General features: G+C 36.0%; 3 protein-coding genes across 3 annotated transcripts; 1 reads left to right on the forward strand and 2 right to left on the reverse strand.

Annotated features, from left to right (window-relative positions):
- Window positions 1–3,475: 3,475 nt before the first annotated feature.
- Window positions 3,476–3,874, reverse strand: LOC120071154. The gene has a single exon (XM_039023254.1). The coding sequence runs from the start codon at window positions 3,872–3,874 to the stop codon at window positions 3,476–3,478; it is 399 nt and encodes a 132-aa protein (XP_038879182.1).
- A 5,173-nt stretch (window positions 3,875–9,047) lies between these two features.
- LOC120071753 (pentatricopeptide repeat-containing protein At1g18485) lies at window positions 9,048–15,408 on the forward strand. The gene is made up of 5 exons (XM_039024128.1): window positions 9,048–12,769; window positions 12,851–12,924; window positions 14,228–14,331; window positions 14,548–14,602; window positions 14,688–15,408. The coding sequence occupies exon 1, from the start codon at window positions 9,275–9,277 to the stop codon at window positions 12,224–12,226; it is 2,952 nt and encodes a 983-aa protein (XP_038880056.1). The 5' UTR covers window positions 9,048–9,274; the 3' UTR covers window positions 12,227–12,769; window positions 12,851–12,924; window positions 14,228–14,331; window positions 14,548–14,602; window positions 14,688–15,408.
- Window positions 15,409–15,911: 503 nt separating this feature from the next.
- LOC120070802 (WD repeat and HMG-box DNA-binding protein 1) lies at window positions 15,912–20,971 on the reverse strand. Its single transcript, XM_039022685.1, has 12 exons — window positions 20,692–20,971; window positions 19,340–20,448; window positions 19,003–19,179; window positions 18,751–18,864; window positions 18,282–18,386; window positions 17,900–18,034; window positions 17,753–17,808; window positions 17,558–17,660; window positions 17,364–17,480; window positions 17,022–17,148; window positions 16,762–16,892; window positions 15,912–16,647 (listed from the first exon to the last, which is right to left on the reverse strand). Exons 1-12 carry the CDS (start codon window positions 20,969–20,971, stop codon window positions 16,198–16,200), a joined length of 2,904 nt encoding a protein of 967 aa, XP_038878613.1. The 3' UTR covers window positions 15,912–16,197.
- Between the last annotated feature and the right edge of the window lie 933 nt (window positions 20,972–21,904).

A 21,904-nucleotide genomic window follows, 5' to 3' on the forward strand; every position in this document is an offset into this window, starting at 1 on the left:
ACAGTGTTTCTGAAACACTTTTTAAAGGAACAACGTTTAGAATATATACTGAAGTCTGCACTGCATACCCCCAAAAGGACTGAGGTAACTGAGCATAACTCGTCATAGATTTCCATGTCTAACAAGGTTCAATTTCTCCTTTCTGCAATACCGTTTTGTTTGAATTCCATGATTTACTAGATAGTTCTAGAATTTTAAATCCATATACTCACCATCTCGATTAGATCGAAGTGTTTTAATTCTTTTACTTAACAAATTTTTTGTCTCGATCTTAAATTCTTTGAATTTTTCAAAAGTTTTAGACTTGTGACTTATTTAGTAAATGTAACTATATCTCGAGTAATCATCAATAAAACTGACAAAATACTGATAGCCTCCTCATGCTTTTACACTCATCGGATCACATAGGTCTAAATGTATAAGTTCGAAAGGCTCTTTGGCACGAAGACCTTTTCCAAAAAAATATATTTTTTGTCATTTTTTCCTCAAGACATGATTCACATGGAGGTAAAGAACTATCTTCTAACTGACTTAGATACTATTTTTTACCAGTCTCTCAATCTTATTGAGATTAATGTGACCAAGTCTGAGGTGCCAAAAATAGGCAATAGGAGAAATTTTCCATTTTTTGTTTTGAGTCTCAGCCGTTTTAAACACCTCTATATTTAGAATGGCCTTTGCTTCAGTTGGTTTTAATATGTACAAGTTATTTTCGAGTCTTGCAGAACAAATATGAACGCCTCTTGAAAAAATAAACACTTCATTAGATTCAAAAGATATTCTATACATATTTTCTAGCAGACAGGAAATGAAGATTAAGCTTCTTTTCATCTTAGGTACATAATATTGATTACGGGCAGAAATATATATTATTATAAGCCTTTTATTTAGAATTATGAGGGCTGTTAAGTAGAATATGCGGTGATTATACTGAGAATTCTTGAGAAAGTGAGCTTGCATCGGTCAGCAATGAAAATCTCGGCTAAACCACTATTATGCGTTATTTTGCGTCTAAATGTCTATTTTTGTAGCTAACACAAGAATCGATCACATGAGGTGAATCTCGCCATCGCAGAGGCGTCGCATATGCGATTGCATACGTTCGACGCATGGATGTAGCGGCCATTAACCGCATGCGTCCATCGCATAGAAGTTGCAGCTACAGAGTAATAACCATAATAGAGGGATGAATGCAAGGGTGGTGGAATGCGATGGTACTTCGGAAACCAAGCATGAACGCATGAGTATCAAAAGATGATGTTGACATTTCACCTACCACGCCGTTAGTAGCAAAGATTCAGTGCAGGTCCATCACGCCATTAGCAGTAGAAATTCAGAGAATGACCATTAATGCTGTCGGCGATCAAGTTCTATAAATACAAGCCTTAGAGCACAACTTCAAATCATCCAAGCTTCTGTCTGAGGACAAATCTTTGTGATCCAGATGAAAAGCATGAGAAGATAGTCTTGAGAGTTCTTCATTCCTTCAACCATTCCGAGTGACGACCGGAGCTTCGCCGGAGATAGATCTCAAAAGAGGCTATTCCACCGCCCGTCCATGGCACCACCGGCAGCCTTGACACACATCTGATTGAAGCAAGACATTGCCCATCTGGCCCTTCATATCTCTTTTATCTCTATATTATATTACATTATGGCTTAAGAGATTAATACATTGTGTGATCAATGCATTTCTCTAATTCCTTCGATTCCATCTTCATTTACCTCTTCTTATTTTCCTTTACTCTCATTATAACGACTAAATAAGATTACTAGAGTATCGCATACTTAATCATGTGACATAGACATATGAAGAATGTAGCAAACCACCGAAAGGTGTGCGTTGTGCCGGTATTATGAGAAAATCATATTTGTTTAGTGTTAAGCTATAGTAACGCTTGTCTATGAGCTAATCAGTAGCGACTAGCTGCCCGAGAGGGTAAGTAGTTGAACGCATTAAGAAAAGTAAGCAGTGTTCCTAGAGATAGGAATAATCTTATGTCCACCATATTTTATGTGATTACCTTGTCTTATGAGCGCATCATTCATCATTTGGGCATACTTGGGAGAATAATATAAAATCTAGGCTTGAGAGAGTCAGATTGGAACGCATAAGCAAGAATAGAAGCTTAGGAATAAGTTCTACTTGCTATTACACAGTGTATGCACCCTATAGATAGGATATGAAAGTATGCAGTCACATTGCACGCGTCTAGAAGTAGGATACGGTAGTATGCAGTCACCTTGTTTATGTGTGAAGCACGTGAGCAAGAATAGAGACTTAGACATAAGTTCTATCGACACTATCGCATATGCATCGCATGCATCTTCATCAAGTGTATATAACATAATCGCATAGCTTGCACTGGCTGGGATTACCCTTGCGTTCAAGCTTATTGATGCGGTTAAGACATCCCCGCCATTTTATCTATTTTCCCATGCATCTTATTATGCGTTAACAGTTGCCGTGTCTCTAACTCTCATAGTCATACTTTCATTGCTTAATCTGTTAGTTAGGAATAGGAGTAGCGCATAGCCCTTAACTTCAATATTCTTTTATTCTTCGCCGCAAACACATTACCTCTAGCTACAAATCCCTGAGTTCGACCTCGGATCATGAAAAACTTGCGATCTCGTTATAATTGGCGAGAGAGCAAGAAAACTTGTGGCAGGAAGGCATAGTCATCAGTCGCATATTGCATATCCTTTAGTCCAACGCATGACCAGCGACGCATGGAAAACGAATAATGAACGCATATTTATTCACTCCATTTTCCACACATCAAATATACATTCCTAAGTAAGATGAAAGATTCTCCAAAAAATAACTTGACATCTCCCACTACATGAGCTGAAATGACTTCACCCGTTCCCACCTTGAAAGTCATTTCCTGTTCAGAAAGTTATCTTCAAGAACTAGTTTCCTGTAGAAAAGTGCAAACATGATTAGCGGCGCCTGAATCTAATATCCAGGTTAGGTGAGTATTCTCCACTAGACATGTTTCAACTACTAGTAAATCTAATTTACCTTGTTTCGCCTTTTTCGCTTTCTTTTTTGCTAAATACTTTAGGCAGTTACACTTCTAGTACCCATCCTCTCTGCAATGGAAACATTTTCCTTTGGGAGTCTTGTTTTTGTTTTTATTTTTCTTAGCAGTGGTTTTCTTATTCCCTTTACCCTTCTTCTTCATTTGTACAGACTTGTCTTTTGCAAAAGAGGGAACAAAACATTCCGTACCTTGCTAAAAAACCCTTCTGGCCCAACCCTATACACTCTAAGATCCTTTTTCAAATCTCCTAGTCCCTGCGGAAGAAAGGAAAAAGAATTGTTATCAGTTGGTTTTGTTCCAGACGTCAACCCTAAAAAACTTCTTAGATCGAGAAATAACATTTACTTCTTTTTCTTTAAGTTTCATTATAGACTGATATGTCTGTAACTCGTTCAACAACATAGTCAAATTATAAGTAATTTTGTTCATAACAGCATTGGTTTTGAAAGGCAGATAACTCTTTGAAGAGATTCCAATATCATACTGACTTGACTTATCTCATCTATCATCGCCCCATGAGCCTCAGCAATATTAAAATGGACCATCATATCGAGAACATGCTCTCTAACGTTGAAACCATCTTTCATGCGAGTACTGTGAACATACTTAATGGCTTTATGTCGAACAAAGGATGACGGTTGCCCGAACATCTCCTGAAGTGACGCCATTATCTCATGGGAGATGGGCATTACCTCATGTTTCTTATTAAGTACATTAGATATACTTGCTAAGATGTAAGCTCGGGCTTTTTCGTTAGCCCTAACCCACCAATTATAGATGTTCCGAACATTTCGGTTCGCTGTTGTACTGGGAACCGAGGACATTACTCTGTCGACACAAACCTCAAATCATCCTAACTAATATTGTATTAATGTTGGATATTCAATTTGAATATCCTTCACCGTTAAACTTATCGGAAGCTAGCAGTTGTATAATTGAATTCGACATTGCTGAAAAAATTTAAACAAATTCTATTAAACTTTATGCATCTAAATCCAAATTTAGCAAGAATAATAAAATACCCAAAAAAATCTTTATTTATTTGCAACGATACTTTAGTGATTTAGAATAGTTGCTACCTTGTGGCAGTCAAAAATTCCTTCACTGAAGTAAGACAATCTTGACCAAATACTATATCAGAATAACTCTTTATTCTTATAGTTCTTTTTTGTTATCATTTTCGGTCAAGATCTTTACTAACAATTAGTAATTTTTGTAAGTGTGACCCGCCATTTTCAAATTTTATAGAATGGTATAAATATGCCTTCGAAATGAAGACAATATCCAAGACGGAACTATAAGACCCTATTCATTTCTGAAGCTTGGGTTGTTTTGAATCCTATGTTATAACCCTCCATGGGGATCGTCGTGGTTAACGACTAGCTAATGCCGCCTAAAAACGACAACAGGTGCAACATAAGAATCTCACGGTTCAAACTAATGAAGGAGACTATAGGACAATGTTGACACATTTCCTTCACCCACTTACTATGAACTACTTCCCCCATTCACCTTGTTATTGACCCATGCAAACACTTTCTGTATGGAGTAGTCGCGGTAAAAGCGACATGAAGCCGAGCATGGATCTCACGGTGTGAACTCTTGGGGACGTGAGAGCTATTAACTTTATATCAAATATATTGTTAATCTTCTACTAAAGTGTTCTAAATGTTTGGGTATTCATTTACTTAGGTTTTATTACAGCTGATCTAAGAAAAACCTAAGTCTATGTGATTTTATCCAAGTATTAACCTACAATGTCTATGTGTCTGAACCAGTTTTAACCTTATACCGCTCACACAAGCTCATAAAATCAGTTAACAACACTTAATATTTCGATCATAATCCCCAGGTAGAAGGTGTTACGTAAACTGTCAACTTAAGTACCTCTAGCCTTAGACAAGTTTATGAACCGATTTGAGTTTGTATCCAAAATTTTATAAGGTAACAATCTATTTTAACCGTTAAAACTAGTTGTTAACCTAAGTGAGCATGTTGTTTATCTCTATTATGGATTTTAAAGTCTAATTTCATTTTATAACTAACTTATAAAACAAACATGCTTTAAACCAACCATAACATGCTTCAAAGGCAAAAAATTAACATAACAATTACATCAATTTTTAACAAACCCTTAAAATATGCATACTATGTATTATAACTAATTATAACATACAATAATGCATGTAACATGTTTGCCTATGGTGGGATTTTAAAGCTAAAATAGCATACTTTATGCACTAACATGTTTAATTCAAAAATAATACACATCAAATGCATAAAATAATTAAATAATACTAACATGGTTCAACTTTGGCATTCTAAACCAACAAATAAGCTAAATTATTACAATAATAGGTCAAAAATAACTTTAATTTGATGAAAAATCGCTAGACCGACCCGAACCACCTGAACCGGACCACCAAGGCACCAAAGGATGTTGAACCGGACTGGTTTGAAGGAGAACCGATCGAACCAGCTCCTTCAACTCACAAACCGACTGGACAACGCGGGAAGAAAAAAAGCCTTAGGATGAACAGCGTCGTGATGCTACATCCTAGTTGTAACGCTGTTCATCAGCAAGTCCGTGGCGTTGCAACGCTCGATGAACAGCATCGTGACGCTCCTAGGCAGAATGCTCAGTTCCAGTTTTTTGCTCGAACATGCTTGCTTGTATCTTCAAATTACAGCTTAATTTGGACTCTAATGACTCCAAATAAATTACAGACTCACAGCTTAATTGGACTCTAATGATTTCAAATAAATTACAGACTCTAGAGCATACATATAAGCTCATCAATCAAGACCCACTTACAAATTTAACTTGGAAATCAAAGAGAATTCTAGTGCCAAAGTTGAATTTAAACCATATCAGTCACATATTCAAACATGCTTAGAAATTCACCCACCAAACTCAAATTAATAATAGTTAAGCACTTAAATCATGCTCTGATACCAATTGAAGGAGTAATCTAACATGCAGTGAAATAAATCAGAATCAATAACTCTAACTATACTTAATTTGAGTTTTAAACATGCTATTCAAGTGAAATTCAAAGAGGGTTTGTAGAAAATATTGCCTTTGAAGATTTAATCCACGAATTCAGCAGAATGATTTCAAAAATGAGCTTGAAATTTCAATAAGACCACCACCAAGATCTTCTCTACAAAAGCTCAAGAAGGAATGTGTGGTGAAAACACTCAAATCAAGTTGAATTTGGGATGAACTTAAGTGGGTTTTGTAGGTTTTCACAGCAGCAGTTTTCTGGTTCTAAAAACACAGCATCTACTACAAATTCTCAGCATAGAACTTTAATTTATAAGCTGAAAATTACATGGAGATAGTGTTTACATGGAGGCCAGCTTCAACTATACCAATTTAATGAATCTCAAGTGGAATTTGGTGGTTAACCATTGGAAAAATCCACTCAATCCTATTTTATCTTTTTCTAATCAAAATGGTTAAAATCGATTTTACATCTAAATAAACTTATTTTATTTAAATATTTAGTTTTACAAAATTAATTCAAAATAATTAATTTTAAATAAAACTAATATTAATTTTAATTGAACTTTTTAATTAAAATATTAATTTAATATCTTAATATTAAATTAATAAAACCAATTCCACTAATATAATTCAATTTCATATAATTAATATTTAAGTCAACATTTTAATATTAATTGATTCTCCAATTTCGTCTAATTGCATCTAAATTAAACGTTTTATAATTGTATCAAATACAATAAATTGAAAACTCTAATAATTGAATTTGAACATTTCAAATTCATAACCCTAATTCTAAAATTCATCCAATTCAATACTCAATTTGTTATTCTAATTTATGTGCTAGTAGAGAAACCTAATGGACCTACAGATCATGAGCTCCAACAATTTAAACTCTTTGATCGAATTAATTACTATTTGTTAACTATCAAGACACATCACTATAGCTTGATAGTTACACTCTTATCATTATAGATATATTTCTGTCCATGTAAACCATAATCAATAAGTCGATCCTTCAGAGGTCGTTCGTAATTATAGCTAGGTCAAAATTACTGTTTTACCCCTGTAAATACATCTTGTTCCTTAAGTTCTCACTGACCCTCTAATGAACAATTTGATTCATAATACTACTTATGAATCATGTCCCTCTCTATCATGAGAAGGCGAGACCCCGATTGTTCAAGACCTGGAATCAGTACTTAAGAGAACAATCTATCTACTAACCCTAAAATGGGTATGAGTGAATTCCATCTTGCAGGGCTATGTCCCCAACTATCCATTTGGTCTTATCCCCAAAATGGAAAACTTATTGAGCAGTGTTGTTGGACTACTCTCACCCATGTAGATCAAAGGATAATCCCAAATAAACAGGAGTTCATAGCTAGCTCAGGATTAAGATCGAGTTATCCTAGGTTACTTTAGTATGAAATAGTCAGTTTTAACAGTAAACGATCGTTATAAAGAAAAGTGACTATTTTGAGGTCCAGTCTTATGCAAGCTCATTGCATAGGATGCCTCCACTCACATGTCTCTACATGAATGATTTATGGATCACATCATTTGTATTAGTACACGAAATGGGCCGCATCCAATAGTGTTACCATGATGAGATACCCAATTTCATCCATATACTTATAGACCATTTAGGCTATATACTATTAACTTGATCTTGTTTATGTCACCACATAAAGTTAAAGTATTCATATTGTAGCCATGGATTTTTTTATTGGATTTTCATTATAGAATGCAATATCAATGTCTTTATTGAATTAAATACTCAATAATATTTTATTGATAAATAGAAATGTTTAACACAAAATTTATGAACTGCGAGTTCTAGGACATTCCCAACAATATGATACCTCGTATTGTCTATCTACCCTTGTACCATTACAACTCATATTCACATTTTCGTCATAGTTCGATTTTAGGGTTACATATAGTTGAACTTTACAAAGATCTTCCTAAAAAAGAAGGAAGCAAACATCACCGTCATTTTGTATATACTATAGAGAGGCTTCATAGTCAAGCTTATATTTAACTCTCATAACAACATCAAACTTTGAGCAACTTACATTTGCAACCCTATAAATGTGAGCTTTGAGTTCTCTATACTTCAATGTATTAGGTACAATAATTCCTGTTAGCTTTCCTCCAAGATACAAATTTTGGTTTTCACCCCAATCACCTCTGTATCGAATTAGTAGACACTTTTTTGTCATCCTACAAAGCAAGAGAACATTTTTTATTAAGCAGATGAATATCGTCTAATACACATGGATCTCTCTCGCTATCGCTCCTAATTGCTCTCGCTCTCGTGACTCTCGTTGTCGCCTCTCGCTGTCACTCTCTCTCGCTCTTGCGCTCTCGTTGTCACTCTCTCTCCCTCTCGCTGTCGCTCTCACTTTCCACCTGGGTCATTGTCGCTCTTTCTCACACTCTTTCGTTATGCTATTTACATACCTTTTTTTAGACCACGTTTCTACAAACACCAATGAAACCACATTCAAGAAAAGTATGTTCCGTTCTAAAAACCCGTTTTGAAAACTCTGTTTGGTCCTGAAAAACTCCGTTCAAATGAAGTTTAGATTTTTAAGAATTCTCCATTACATGTTTGCTATGTGTTAACGATTTTAAGTTGTAGACATGATTTCGTGAAAATTGTCAAATCAATCTTACGGCGACAAACAATCACATCACGATGGAAGATAAACAGACAGTGAGAGCGAGAACCATGTAGCAAGAGCAAAATAATCGTCAAGGGAAATTCTTATAATCTCATACCATCATGACGTCAGCAGAAGGCCAATTGACAGTTTTTTAATAAATCAGATCATTTTACATTATAGACAAAGATATTAGGTCATTGGCCTAAATTTCTTGATAATTTTTCTTTCAAAGCAACAAACACAAGAAAAAAGTAAGGAGTGCCACGAGTAGCTATGTATGGAAGTTAGTTAAATGGGAGGAGAGAAGAAGAGCACGATGCAAGGAAGTGACACAAACAAAACGTCATACATTCTTATTTTCAAAATCTAGATCAAACCACATTTTAACGGTAGAGTTTGGATCATCTTCATAAAAATCTAATCCCATTCAAACGGAGGAAAGAGGGAATTTTGAACTCAGTTCTTGTACACTCTCATATCTATAAGAAAAACTCAAAAACATGTAACAACTTCCATCACTTGCTAACATCAAGGAGCTTTCTTTGATGGCTGTGGTGGCGCCGCCATTCTCCGGCCGCCACCGCCCTCCAATCATATATAAACCAACTCCAACTCCCACATCAATTTTCAAAAATTCCCTTCTTTCAACTTCAACTCCAAAATCGTACTTCTCTGTCTCTGCTCAAACTCAAACCCATCAATCCCGATCCACCAACCCGGTTTCTCAGCTCTCGCTTCTCGAAGAGATTTTCAAGCTCTGTGAAGCAAGTAATCTCAATGGAGCTCTCAATTTTCTTCAGAGAGTATGGAAGAACAATCCTGGTTTTGATTTGGCGCAGAGAAAAGAGGCCATGGGTATGTTGTTGCAGAAATGTGGGCAGCATAAAGACGTCGAAATTGGCCGGAAACTTGATGAAATGTTGTCCGTCTCCTCTCAGTTCTGTGGCGACTTCGTTCTCAATACCCGCCTCATCACTATGTACTCCATTTGTGGATATCCTTCGGATTCTCGATTGGTCTTTGATCGTTTGCAGAACAAGAATTTGTTTCAGTGGAATGCACTTGTTAGTGGGTACGTTAGAAATGAACTGTACGACGAGGCGATTCACACTTTCATTGAGTTGATATCGGTAACCGAATTTGAACCTGATAATTTTACGTTGCCTTGCTTGATTAAGGCCTGTACTGGGAAGTATGATGTTCATTTGGGGCAATCGGTTCATGGGATGGCGGTGAAAATGGGGTTAATCATGGATTTGTTTGTGGGTAATGCGATGATTTCGCTGTATGGCAAATGTGGGTTTGTAGACGAAGCCGTCAAGGTGTTTGACAAAATGCCTGAACGAAACTTGATCTCTTGGAATTCGTTGATTTGTGGGTTTTCTGAGAATGGATTTTGGCTGGAAGCTTATAGTGCTTTTAGGAGTCTTTTGGAGGGTGGTGATGGCTTGATTCCTGATGTTGCTACAATGGTAACTCTGTTGCCTGTGTGCTCAGGAGAAGGAGATGTAGATATGGGAATGGTAATTCATGGGATGGCAGTGAAACTGGGGCTAGTTCATGAACTAATGGTGTGTAATGCTTTGGTTGACATGTATTCAAAATGTGGTTGCTTGTCACAAGCAGTGATTTTGTTTCGTAAGATTGAGAACAAAAATATAGTTTCTTGGAATTCCATGATTGGTGCATATTCTAGGGAAGGATTCGTATATGAAACATTCGAACTGTTGAGGAAGATGTGGATGGAAGAAGAAATGATGGAAGTAAATGAAGTCACCATATTGAATTTGTTACCTGCTTGTTTGGAAGAAACTGAACTGTTGAGTTTGAGGGCACTTCATGGATATTCACTCAGATATTCGTTTCAATGTGACGAATTGATAAATAATGCATTTATAGCGGCCTATGCAAAGTGCGGATCATTGATTTCTGCTGAGCATGTCTTCTTTGGAATGAATACCAAGTCAGTTAGCTCTTGGAATGCAATCGTTGGTGGATATGCTCAAAATGGTGATCCAAGAAAAGCTTTAGATTTTTATTTTCAGATGACACGTTTGGGCTTCCTTCCCGATGATTTTAGCATTGCTAGCCTACTATTGGCTTGTGCCCGTTTGGGACATCTACAATATGGCAAAGAGATACATGGATTTGTGTTAAGGAATGGATTAGAGATGGATTCATTTGTTGCTGTCTCTTTGCTATCACTTTATATCCATTCTTCAAAACCTTTATATGCTAGAACTTACTTTGAGAGGATGGGAAACAAAAACTTAGTGTGTTGGAATGCAATGCTTTCTGGTTATTCTCAAAATGAACTTCCAAACGAAGCACTCTCTCTGTTTCGTGAAATGCTTTCTGAACAACTCGAAACTAACAAGATTTCCATAGTGAGTATTCTTGGGGCTTGTTCACAGCTATCAGCTCTTGGTCTAGGAAAAGAGGTTCATTGTTTTGTCTTGAAAAACTGTCTTATAGAAGACAATTTTGTTGCTTGTTCGCTCATGGACATGTATGCCAAAAGTGGCTGTTTAGGACAATCTCAACGAATATTTAACAGGTTAAACGCGAAAGAAGTGGCTTCATGGAACGTCATGATCACAGGATTTGGTGTTCATGGACAAGGTAACAAGGCCATGGAGCTATTTGAGGAGATGCAGAGATCAGGTAAGCAGCCTGATAGGTTTACTTTTCTAGGAGTTCTTCAGGCATATTGTCATGCTGGATTGGTGTCAGAGGGGCTATATTATCTTGCTCAAATGAAAAGTTTGTACAAACTAGAGCCAGAACTCGAGCACTATGCATGTGTGATTGACATGCTCGGTAGAGCAGGCCGACTAAATGAAGCATTAAACCTCATAAATGATATGCCTGAAGAACCGGATGCTAAAATCTGGAGCTCATTGCTCAGTTCTAGTAGAACTTATGGTGATCTAGAAATGGGAGAGAAATTTGCTGGAAAATTGTTAGCACTGGAAGCAAACAAAACTGACAGCTATGTTTCAATCTCTAACTTGTATGCCACAGCAGGAAAATGGGATCATGTGCGAATGGTGAGACAGAAAATGAAGGATCTCAGCCTTCAGAAAGATGCTGGCTGCAGTTGGATTGAACTTAGAGGAAAAATCTATAGTTTTATAGCAGGCGAAAACATAAATACAAGTTCAGACGAGATTCGAAAAATGTGGAACAGATTGGAGAAACAGATTGTGGAAATTGGCTACACACCTGATTCTAGTTGTGTTCTTCATGAATTGGAAGAGGTTGAAAAGATTAAGATGTTGAAGGGACATAGTGAGAAGCTTGCAATTTCTTTTGGCTTCTTAAAGACTAAAGAAGGCACTACATTAAGAATCTCCAAGAGTCTAAGAATTTGTAGAGACTGTCACAATGCAGCCAAATTTATAAGTAAGGCTGCTGAAAGGCAGATTATTATTAGAGACAATAAACGTTTTCATCACTTCAAAAATGGGTTTTGTTCATGTGGAGATTACTGGTAGAGGAAGATCATGAAACTATTTCTTGACTTTTCATCAAGATTCTCAGACCAGTACCCAGAAAAAGGAAATGGAGCAAATTGCAAAATGGCCCCTTATGAAAAAGTTATTTTCTTTGAGATGCTGTTATTAAATTGAAAATTGAGTTAACTTAAATCAACTTAGAATCATAGACCAACAACAAATAACTTGAAGATCGAATTTTTATCAATAGGTTCCTCAGTTACTGAAAGAAAACTCATACCCATCAATCTATATTGGGAGAAGACAATGAAAAAGATATTTTAAATTTTTATTTATTTATTTGTTTAAACCTTTATAAGGTTTGGCGAGAAACTGTTTGTAGCACTGTTATTTATTTCTTTCACAATTCGAAGTTTCGTCTTCTCTTTACTGATATTGTTCGCCGTTCGGAAAATCGAGAAGATAGAACAGAAAAGTGATTTGGAGAGCGGCATGCTGTCGTCTGCGTCAGCTCCGGCCTCTCCTCCGTCGGCGTCTCATTCACAGAATTCTGCTACCCAATCTTCCCCTCGCAAACACTTAGTATGTTTTCTTCTTTATTCTCTTTCTCGTTGTTTTTCTGCTGCTTGTGTTGATTCTTCTTGGGTTTCAATATCTTCGAAGGCCGAGGCTGCAACCAATAATGACGGACTTCTTAATGCCGAGGAGAAGAAACCCGATTTATCGGATCAATTTGAGTATGCCCTTTTCTTTTTCTTCCTCTCTGTGTTTGATTTGAAGTTGAAATTGGTACTGTTTCAATATCTCAACAGTTTTCTACTGCAGTTCCTTTCACTTTGCGATCTTTTTTATGGTTTTCCCTCTGATTTGTTTGAATATTCGATAGGAAAATTTTGTAAATTACGTACGTTTCTTTCCTCTAATTTTCTCTGCGAATCGAAATTGAACATGAAGTTTTGTACTCTGTACTCTGCTTCTTTTCAAAGTGAAGAAGATGAAACGAGTTCGTCATCGAGAAAATTTCAAGCTTCATATTTATTTATCTAAAACTCAAAATTTTCAATCCATTAGATGAAAAAAGAGATGTATTAGGAGGGAAAAAGAAAACCCTAGTTCGTTGCTTGCATTATCTCTAGTTTTAGTCGGAACTAATTTTCATGGATATCATCAATGAAAGACAAAATTCGAAAGCTTCGATTATTCTCAAGCGTAAGGATATAAAGTTACTACAAATGGAACCTGAGATTTTTTTTTTTTCCCCTTTTCCAATTTGTAGTGCTAGTTCTTGAGAATGGTAGGATGGGAAAATGAGACAGATGTTTGGTCACTAACTTCCCATTTTTCCAAATAAGACATGGAATCTCATAATCTCATTCAAAGGGACAAAATAGATTACCCCAAAATATAAGTAGTCATTATCAGGTTCTGATTGGGAATTTCTTTTGCTCATCATGAAATGTGAAGGTTTTCTTAACAGTCCGTACGTGTTATCTTTTATTAAAACCAAAATCGTCGAATTACCTTTCTAAACCTCAGAAGACAAGATATGAAGAATAACCTCTGGAAGTTGTTTAATCTTGTTCTTCTTCTTCACTCTCATGAAAACTTAGTTACATCCTCTGCTACATGATTGAATTTACTATTTTTATCTTTGTTATTCCCCTTATGGAGATGGGCTATTGTCTTATCATCTGTCATTGATTTTGGACTTCTGGGTCTAGTGAAAATATGGGAAGGAGACAATTGAGTGGTGAAATTTTCTTTCAATAACCGGAGACGTTCTGGACAACTCATGGCCTCCGCTCTCTCTTATCTCTGGAAAGACTTTACCTATCTGGCCTTCACCTGTAGAAATTATCTGTGTACTGCCTTGTTTAAGAACTCTTATTTACTTGCTTCCCAATTATCTGTATAGTATATTGAATGGATGTCAATAGTCTCCTTTGACCCCTTTTGACTACAAGAACTAAATTAACGAGAATTTGTTCTCCTTTAGATAGCGATAGTGGCTCAATGTCGTGCTATGTGTATTTTTTCCAGAGATTTTGATCATTTCAATTCCAGTCAGAAGTACAAGAAATATGAAGCTGACTTCGCTCAACGCCTAATGGCCAAATACTTTTCCAAGAAAAACCTCTATGGAGGTAGGTATAATTGGTAGATATCTCTCATTGCTTCTTTATAAATTTATCTCCGTAAATGATTTGGCTTTCAAGGTCTTATTTTATAACTATTTGGTCTTTTGGTTTTTAGTTTTTGAAAATTAAGCCTGGAAATACTTATTTCACATCTAAGCTTTTTGGTTTATTATTTATTGATCCCCCCATTCCTGCATGTGGAAACATCTACCATTTTTGCAGGAAACATCTTTGAAGAGAACACAACAATCGACGGCGAGATTATAAAGTCGAGCAAGTATAGTCCAAGAACTGGCTTTCATTTATCTTTTTTTATTGCAGTTGCGATGATATCATGAACTAAACTATATTCTTTGTTGCAGGTGGCCTTGTACAAGGTCTTTTGCAGATCCTTTGCAGGGTTTTGAAGATCACAGAAGCAGCTGTTCAACATCCGCCATGGAAACCCACGGTGCTATCTCAAATGGGAAGCATGCTGTGAAGAAGAATGGATGATATGTTTTAAGAATGAATAAGATGAAGCCTGGGGCATGGGACTGTGTAGCTCAGTGCAGATGATTTTTGGGTAAATTGCAAAAACCATAACTATAGTGGTAGTTGCAATTACCCTCGAACTTTCAATCGTAAAAATTGAGCTCTCAAACCTATATGCGTGTTAAAGTTGGACCATCAAACTTACAATAGTTCTAAAAATTGAACTCCCAAATGATAAAAATAGAACCAATTTGTACAATTGTTACAATTTCTTCAATTATGTAAGTTTGGAGGTACAATTTTAACACTTGTTTAAGTTTGAAGAGTCGACTTTTATAATTGAAATTTCTATATTATAATTGCAACTACCACCATAGTTTAAAGGTGGTTTTGCAACGGTGCAATTGCAATTTGCTTTAAATTGTTTTATACACTTTTTAGCTATAGCAAATAGTCGCATTTAATTTATTTTTAATCCTGATTTTAACCTAAACAAACATTCATAATGCTCTGCAGTTGCCTTTCTTGGCAGTATGTTATATATATTAGCCATTAGGAGCAGCAAATTTACCATTGATTTATATAAAATTATCAAACAGCAGTGAAAAATCAATTATAGCCAAAATTTGATTGAGGTATATACAATCAACTGGAGAGAATTTTTTTTGTTGGGTAGAAAATTTGAATATTTATATGCTCATCTGGGAGAGGTCAAAAGCTGAAAATTTTAGTCAAAACAAGCATACATCATATGCATAAACTAAAAGATTCGGATTTTAAATCCCTCACCCTCTACTGTAATAAAAAAAATATATCTTACATCTAGAGAAAATATCGATATGCATATGCATGAATATCTTCGAAAATTTTATAGAAGTCGAGTATTTAAATTAATACATAATTATTTCACATATTTTTTATATATTAAAATCACTTATTGATATTACATTCATAGTAATATTCTTTTTTTATATGTTTCATCATTCATCCCATGTAGATATTGACATGTGGACAAAAAAAATTCACATTTTAGATTCATATTAGTGATATTTTATTGTATTTTTTTCAATATAATGAAAATGTCAATGTCAGCTCACATGCACACAAAGCAATATTGATAATAGAACTGTACATTCTCATTGCTTGCGAATTCGTCACAACCAAAAAGTTGCAGGTCAGACAAATTAATATAATTACATTACATAAGGATTGTTTCTTAATTCCTACCACCTCATAATTTACACTGAACTAATCTTCCTAGAGATCCTAAACAACAAATTCAAGTATCAAAAAAGCAACAATGCGGTGGTTTAAGATCAACCAGCTCGAATTGAACAATATAACCCCATCTAACGAACTCTATATATAATGTGAATGAGGTTCTAGTTTAGAGGCAAATTACTTGATTGACGACTTCAAGAATGGATTCGAGGGGCGATTACTTGGAACTTGATTTACACCTCCTGGCTTCACATTCTGATTATTAGATGACTTGAAATGTTGGTTGGTTTCAAGGCTGGACTCTACCTTAATCAATGACACTGCATTTTTCGCATCTGCTACATTTGTGTTGTGCAATTTTGGTGTCTCGTTTACCCCTGAAGTTTGTTTATCTTCTTGTTTTCCAGAATTGGACTTTGCTCCTTCAGACTTGAGTTTCTTTGTAAACAAAGTTGCAGAGAGTATTGGGGCTTTAAGTGAGCATGGGACAGTAACTTCTGAAGTTTTGGCTTTTACTGCAGAATTTAGTGTATCGCTGGTTGCAACATTAGGTAAGACAGATCCATTGGAGGTAGGTCTTGAAAGGGTGGTTTCTACAGTCCCTTTGGTTTCATTAAGCAATCTTTCCTGAGATCAGAAAAAGAATAAAAGTTGATGATAAGCAAATACTTACGTATATAAAAATGAGACCCCATTGGTAAGATTAAAAGATTTAAGGCCGTTTCTGGAAGTTTTTCCTACCTCTAGTATAGCATTGAAACGTTCAGCTAAGTTAGGAAGTTTCAAAGCAGTAACTAGCTTAATTGCACCCTTAACTGATTTCTCCAGCGACAAAAGTTTTACGAGTTCGGTAGCCCTGACAAGCTTATCACCTGGCAAAATTCATCAATGACCAGTTAGATGAAATCTCAGATCGTTGGTTTTAATTCCTTGTCAAAGGCAAAAGCCATATAGGAAGATGAAATGTAAACTATCTGGACGTTAAAGTTAAAAATCCCAACCGTTGCAGCAGGAAGCAATGAGCCTTAAGATGCATCTGTCTTGAGCAGCTTCAATACTGAATGCCTCATCATCCAGTTCAGTGTCGTACAATCCAAGTAATGCCATTTCTTCCATTCTGCCATGGATCTGTAGCGTACATTCACATTACTTAGACAGCGAAAGCATATGAAAGGAGACGTATATTATAAAGAAAAATGAAAAAATGATATCAATTATCAAAGATTAGTTCCTATTGCTAAGAACTTCCTCGATAATTGAGGTTGCATAAATGATAATCTTGAGTAGCCGTAGAGAGCTAAAAGCTATAAAATTGGGACGAGATTGGAAAGCAATGGACAGACCTGTTTGAGATGCATATCATTCATCATGAACTCATTCTCGAGTGCTTCTGCGCCCAGGTCAGAGAGAGCAAGAGGAAACGAAAGGTTTAGCAGAGTAAGAACAGGTTTAGGTGTCACCTGAGGCAGAAAGAAATTAGACTCAGCAATTAATACAAGGTAAATGAGTTTCAGAGGGATGAAGTAATCTGTGTTACCTGTGGGTATGACTCAGGACTTCTGCATATCACACAAAACAACTTGTTAGCGTTCAACCCAGCCACCCAATAGTTTTCATCCGACTTTCTCTCTTTATTGGCACTGCACAACAAATCGTAATTTCAGAAGGGATGGCAAAAAGGACCTCCTACTTTTAATGGATATACAGAGAAAATTTTAGGCTGTAGATCAACCTGAATAATGGTACCCAGCTGCCACCATATTGACTTGTAAACACTCTGAGTACACCCTATAGATATATATAGGAATATAAGATCCTTAGTTCTGAAGAACCTACAGAAGTATATCAAAAAAATTACTTGACAGCTGAGCTAATGTACCTTAGAATCGTATGAACTCAATTTTCCTTCTTCACTATACCCAAACCATGTGAGATGTGAGCCTGGAGTTAATGGCAAACATCCTCTTAAGAGCTGTGTTCCATTAGAGATATTTAATATTCTGAACTCTAGCATCTGCATATTTAAAATGAAGTTCACATTAGAAATTACATCTTCAAGATTATAGATTCCATCGTATACTTTTACTAACTATAGCCGTGCTACTTCATATTATAAATGGTGCTAAAACTATGCTCACTCCAACCAATAACGACATTCCAAATTTCTGTAGAAATTTGTAATACTGACATCAGACATCCTAAGCATACATTCGGTAAATCAATCATGCTCAAAATAGAGGAAATAATAATCGAGTATAAACCTGGTCGTTTGAGGGAAGACAGGTTGAAGAATGAGTCACAAATGCAAGTTCATCCTTGAAGCCAGATGCGGTCACGACTGGCCCATCAAGGGAAAGAATATGTTTCTGCAATGAAATCATTCAGAAAAATTACTATTTTTGAATTAACAAGTATAACTACATCATCATTCCGAAATTTGGCTAGACTTTTTCATTCAATGATATTCAGGAGGAAAATCAATAGTTTCCGTAAGATTTTGTAGTTCTTTATAACTCATACTCAAGGAAATAATTGGCATTTAACTCAAGTCCCTAGCCTCATAAAGCTAACAAACAAATAAAGCTTCTTGTAATTGTGATATGCTTCTTAAATTGCTATAATAAAGTTTTCTGACAATGGGAAACACTAAAATCTAGTATTTAGATTTATGGTGAAAAAAGGTGCATAGGTTGCGAAGATGCAACTAGTTAAGAAATCTGCCCAACAGACCTGTAGACCACCGTCTGTGAATATGCGAAGATAATTAAGACTAGTAAATGCAGCCACCCATCTGCTACCAATTGCAACAACCTTAACTTCTTCTCCGTCAAATCTCATAGACCACTGATTTTTTACAATAGATATCCAAGTCAGCACAATTTTGTAGTCATAGCATATACAAAGGTATTTATAAGAAACGAAAAGTTGCATTATTAGTATGAAGCTGAGACACTTGTAAACTATGATTGAAAACAATCTAACCTCGCTGTTATTTGCCCAGCTACCAAACGGGCGATACATTAGAGTGCTCATATTCTTCTCACCCTTACGAGGGTTTGCAAAGACGCTACCATTCTCATCCAGTGCAGCCATTGTAAAACCAAAATGGTCATTCATTGAAGGAACTCTTGGGCCACTTCCAGTGTCATGAAAATCTATCTGAAAAGGGATGGCACCAGTCATTTAGAAACAGATAAAAATTGTTTCATGTCACCCATGAATATGATTTCTACGAAGTGTTATAGAACATAATCTATGGCAAAAGCAAGTGACGAAACGGAACAAACCTAATAGGTTTAAGTTAAAGGCTCCTTATTACCTCTATGTGGGAGTACCCATCATGTTCAAATGTTGTTATACTTCCAAGCATATTGTAACACAGAAATCGTTTCTTTCCTGGCTGCAAGGGAGTTGCTCCTGGTTGAAATGCTTCCTGTTGTTTCAATCTACTATATATTGAACTGCCTACAGTTCCCTCGTCAATATTAGCTGGTTTGTCCCTTTTAACTCGATGTGATGTTTTACGGGAGTCCAACTTTGGGAGCAAGGTAAGATCTCCGCTATCTGCCTCATCCAAGATTTCTTCATTAGTTGAATGTTTACGCAACCTTTTTCGAGTTGGAATTTCAGATTCATGATGGCTATCTTCTCCAAGGTCGCTTGAATTGCCATGTGCACTAGGCTCCTCATCCTCTTCATCAAACAAGAGCAAGCCGTTGCTATTCCTTGATTGCAATTTTGGGATGTCTTCAGTTGGAGGTTTCATAGAAGATGGAACAACTGATTCCCAAACACCATACTTACCCATGACATCAATAACAGCCAAGGCATTGCCAATTGGCTTCCAAGCCATGCAACATATTCTTTCATCAAATTTTTGTCTATCAATATCCAGCTTCTGATCAACATCCCATATCAGAATTTGCCTATCCAAGGAAGAAGTAGCCATGTATTTGCCATTTGGTGACCACGACAGGGAACAAATCGGCTGAGTGTGATCTCCCCTCAATGAAAACAGCTTTTCAGCAGTATCTCTGTCATACATCACAACATCATTTCTTAAACCTGGGACTGCTAACGTCTCTCCGTCAGGACTCCAGCTTAAAACATTCATAACGGAAGGATCTGAACCTGTGTGTGGAGCTATCCCTTTGAGGTTATGTATTATGCTTCCAGATTGAAGTTCCCATAAAATTACAGTTCCATTTGAATCCACAGATGCCAAGTATTCACTATTGGGGTCAAACGCCAGCCCAGTAACGGCTCCTTTATGTCCTTTCAAAACTCTCGCAATTGAACCATCGACTGTGTTAATTAGCTTAATGCCGTCATCATCTCCAGCAGCTGCCAAGAGGCTTCCGGATTTATTAAACCCAAGGATGCGTATTGGCAGCGTAAATCTTGTGATATTGGTCTCAAATTCTCCACCTGCAAACCATTTACCTTCTAAGATTAATGGGAAGAACATTTCCAAAGAATTATAAAGTTAATAAGCCGATCCCAAATATACATTTCTGGGGGAAGTACACAAACTCAAAAGAAAAAGAAGCAGCCAGTCAAGATTTCGACAAATCTTATAACTATTATTCATATGTTAAAATTAATTGAAGCAAGAAAAACCAAAAAAAATCGTGAAACAGTTTCTGCGTAACAGGATGCCAGAGAAATTACCGGGAAACTTGTAGAGTTTGACGGATCGATCCATGGATCCAGAAGCAAGACACGTAGAATTAGGGCTAAGAGCCAGCGCAGTGACCCCTTCACGATGATGGTGAATGATTTTCGGAGTAGATGAAGGAAGAAGAGAATCGTGGATGGATATGGCGGATTCGGAAGAGGAAGCAGTAACAATATGGTAGGCTTGTTGATCCCAGAGGATGGAGCAGAAAGAAGGTTTGCCATTGCTGGCGGCTTTGTGGGCTTCTCGGAGCTTCACCGACCGGATTTTCATAGCAGCAAACAGTGAATTCCTTTCGATTAATAAACTGAGTATCTTATGGCTGTTCACCGGAGCGGCGAAGAATGGAAATGGAAACTTTCTGGTTGATGGTTTTCTATGTGTATCTCTTTTTTTTCCTTTTTTTTTTTCTTTTTTTCCTTTTTTTTTTGGCGGGAAATTTGAGGAACATACTTTAGACTTCGCGGGAACCAGCGCCGAGAATTAGGTTTGATACCGTCCGATGGTAATGGGCCCGTGTCCAGTGGCCTTTTGGAGCAACTCAGCGTCTAAGCCCATTTCAATATGGGCCTACTTCATTGATGGCCCAATATGAGTTTTGGGCCGAGTATGTTAATAATCTCATCAATAATTTTCAGATTAAAATAAGTTTTTTTGTTTTATAATATTTTTGTCCCAACAATTTAGTCCTTAACTAAGGATTTAATCTTTATAATTTGAAATATGTAACAATATAGTATTTATTATAAAAAAATATCTTCAAAATTAAGTATAACTTTTGCTATGCAATATCTTAGTATTTGAATTTTAATCGTTTAGGAATTTATTTAATATAAGCTACAAATTTATGGACTAAATTTACAACTTAACTGGTGAAAGCTTAAAAAATACTAAATAGAGAGCTTTGACTTTAACACTAGGTTTTTTTTTTCAATCTTATATATTAAATGACGAGGATAATAAGTTAGATAATTAGTATATCTGAGTTAAATATTTATTTAGTTGTGAATTTAGAATTTAGATTATTTAGTATTGAATTAGCATTTTATGATTAATTATTTAATTTTATCTTTCGTTTTTGTGTATGGCTATGAATAGCTACTTTTAGGATGTAATGAGAAATTTTGATAGTCATTTTAACGTAGAATTTATGTTTTGGGGAACGCTCTCTTAACTTTTAAATGAATTCACTTATTTGGTCATGGA

This window comes from Benincasa hispida, chromosome 2 (genome assembly GCF_009727055.1).
Source record: "Benincasa hispida cultivar B227 chromosome 2, ASM972705v1, whole genome shotgun sequence".
In the NCBI taxonomy this organism is placed as follows: Eukaryota; Viridiplantae; Streptophyta; class Magnoliopsida; order Cucurbitales; family Cucurbitaceae; genus Benincasa; species Benincasa hispida.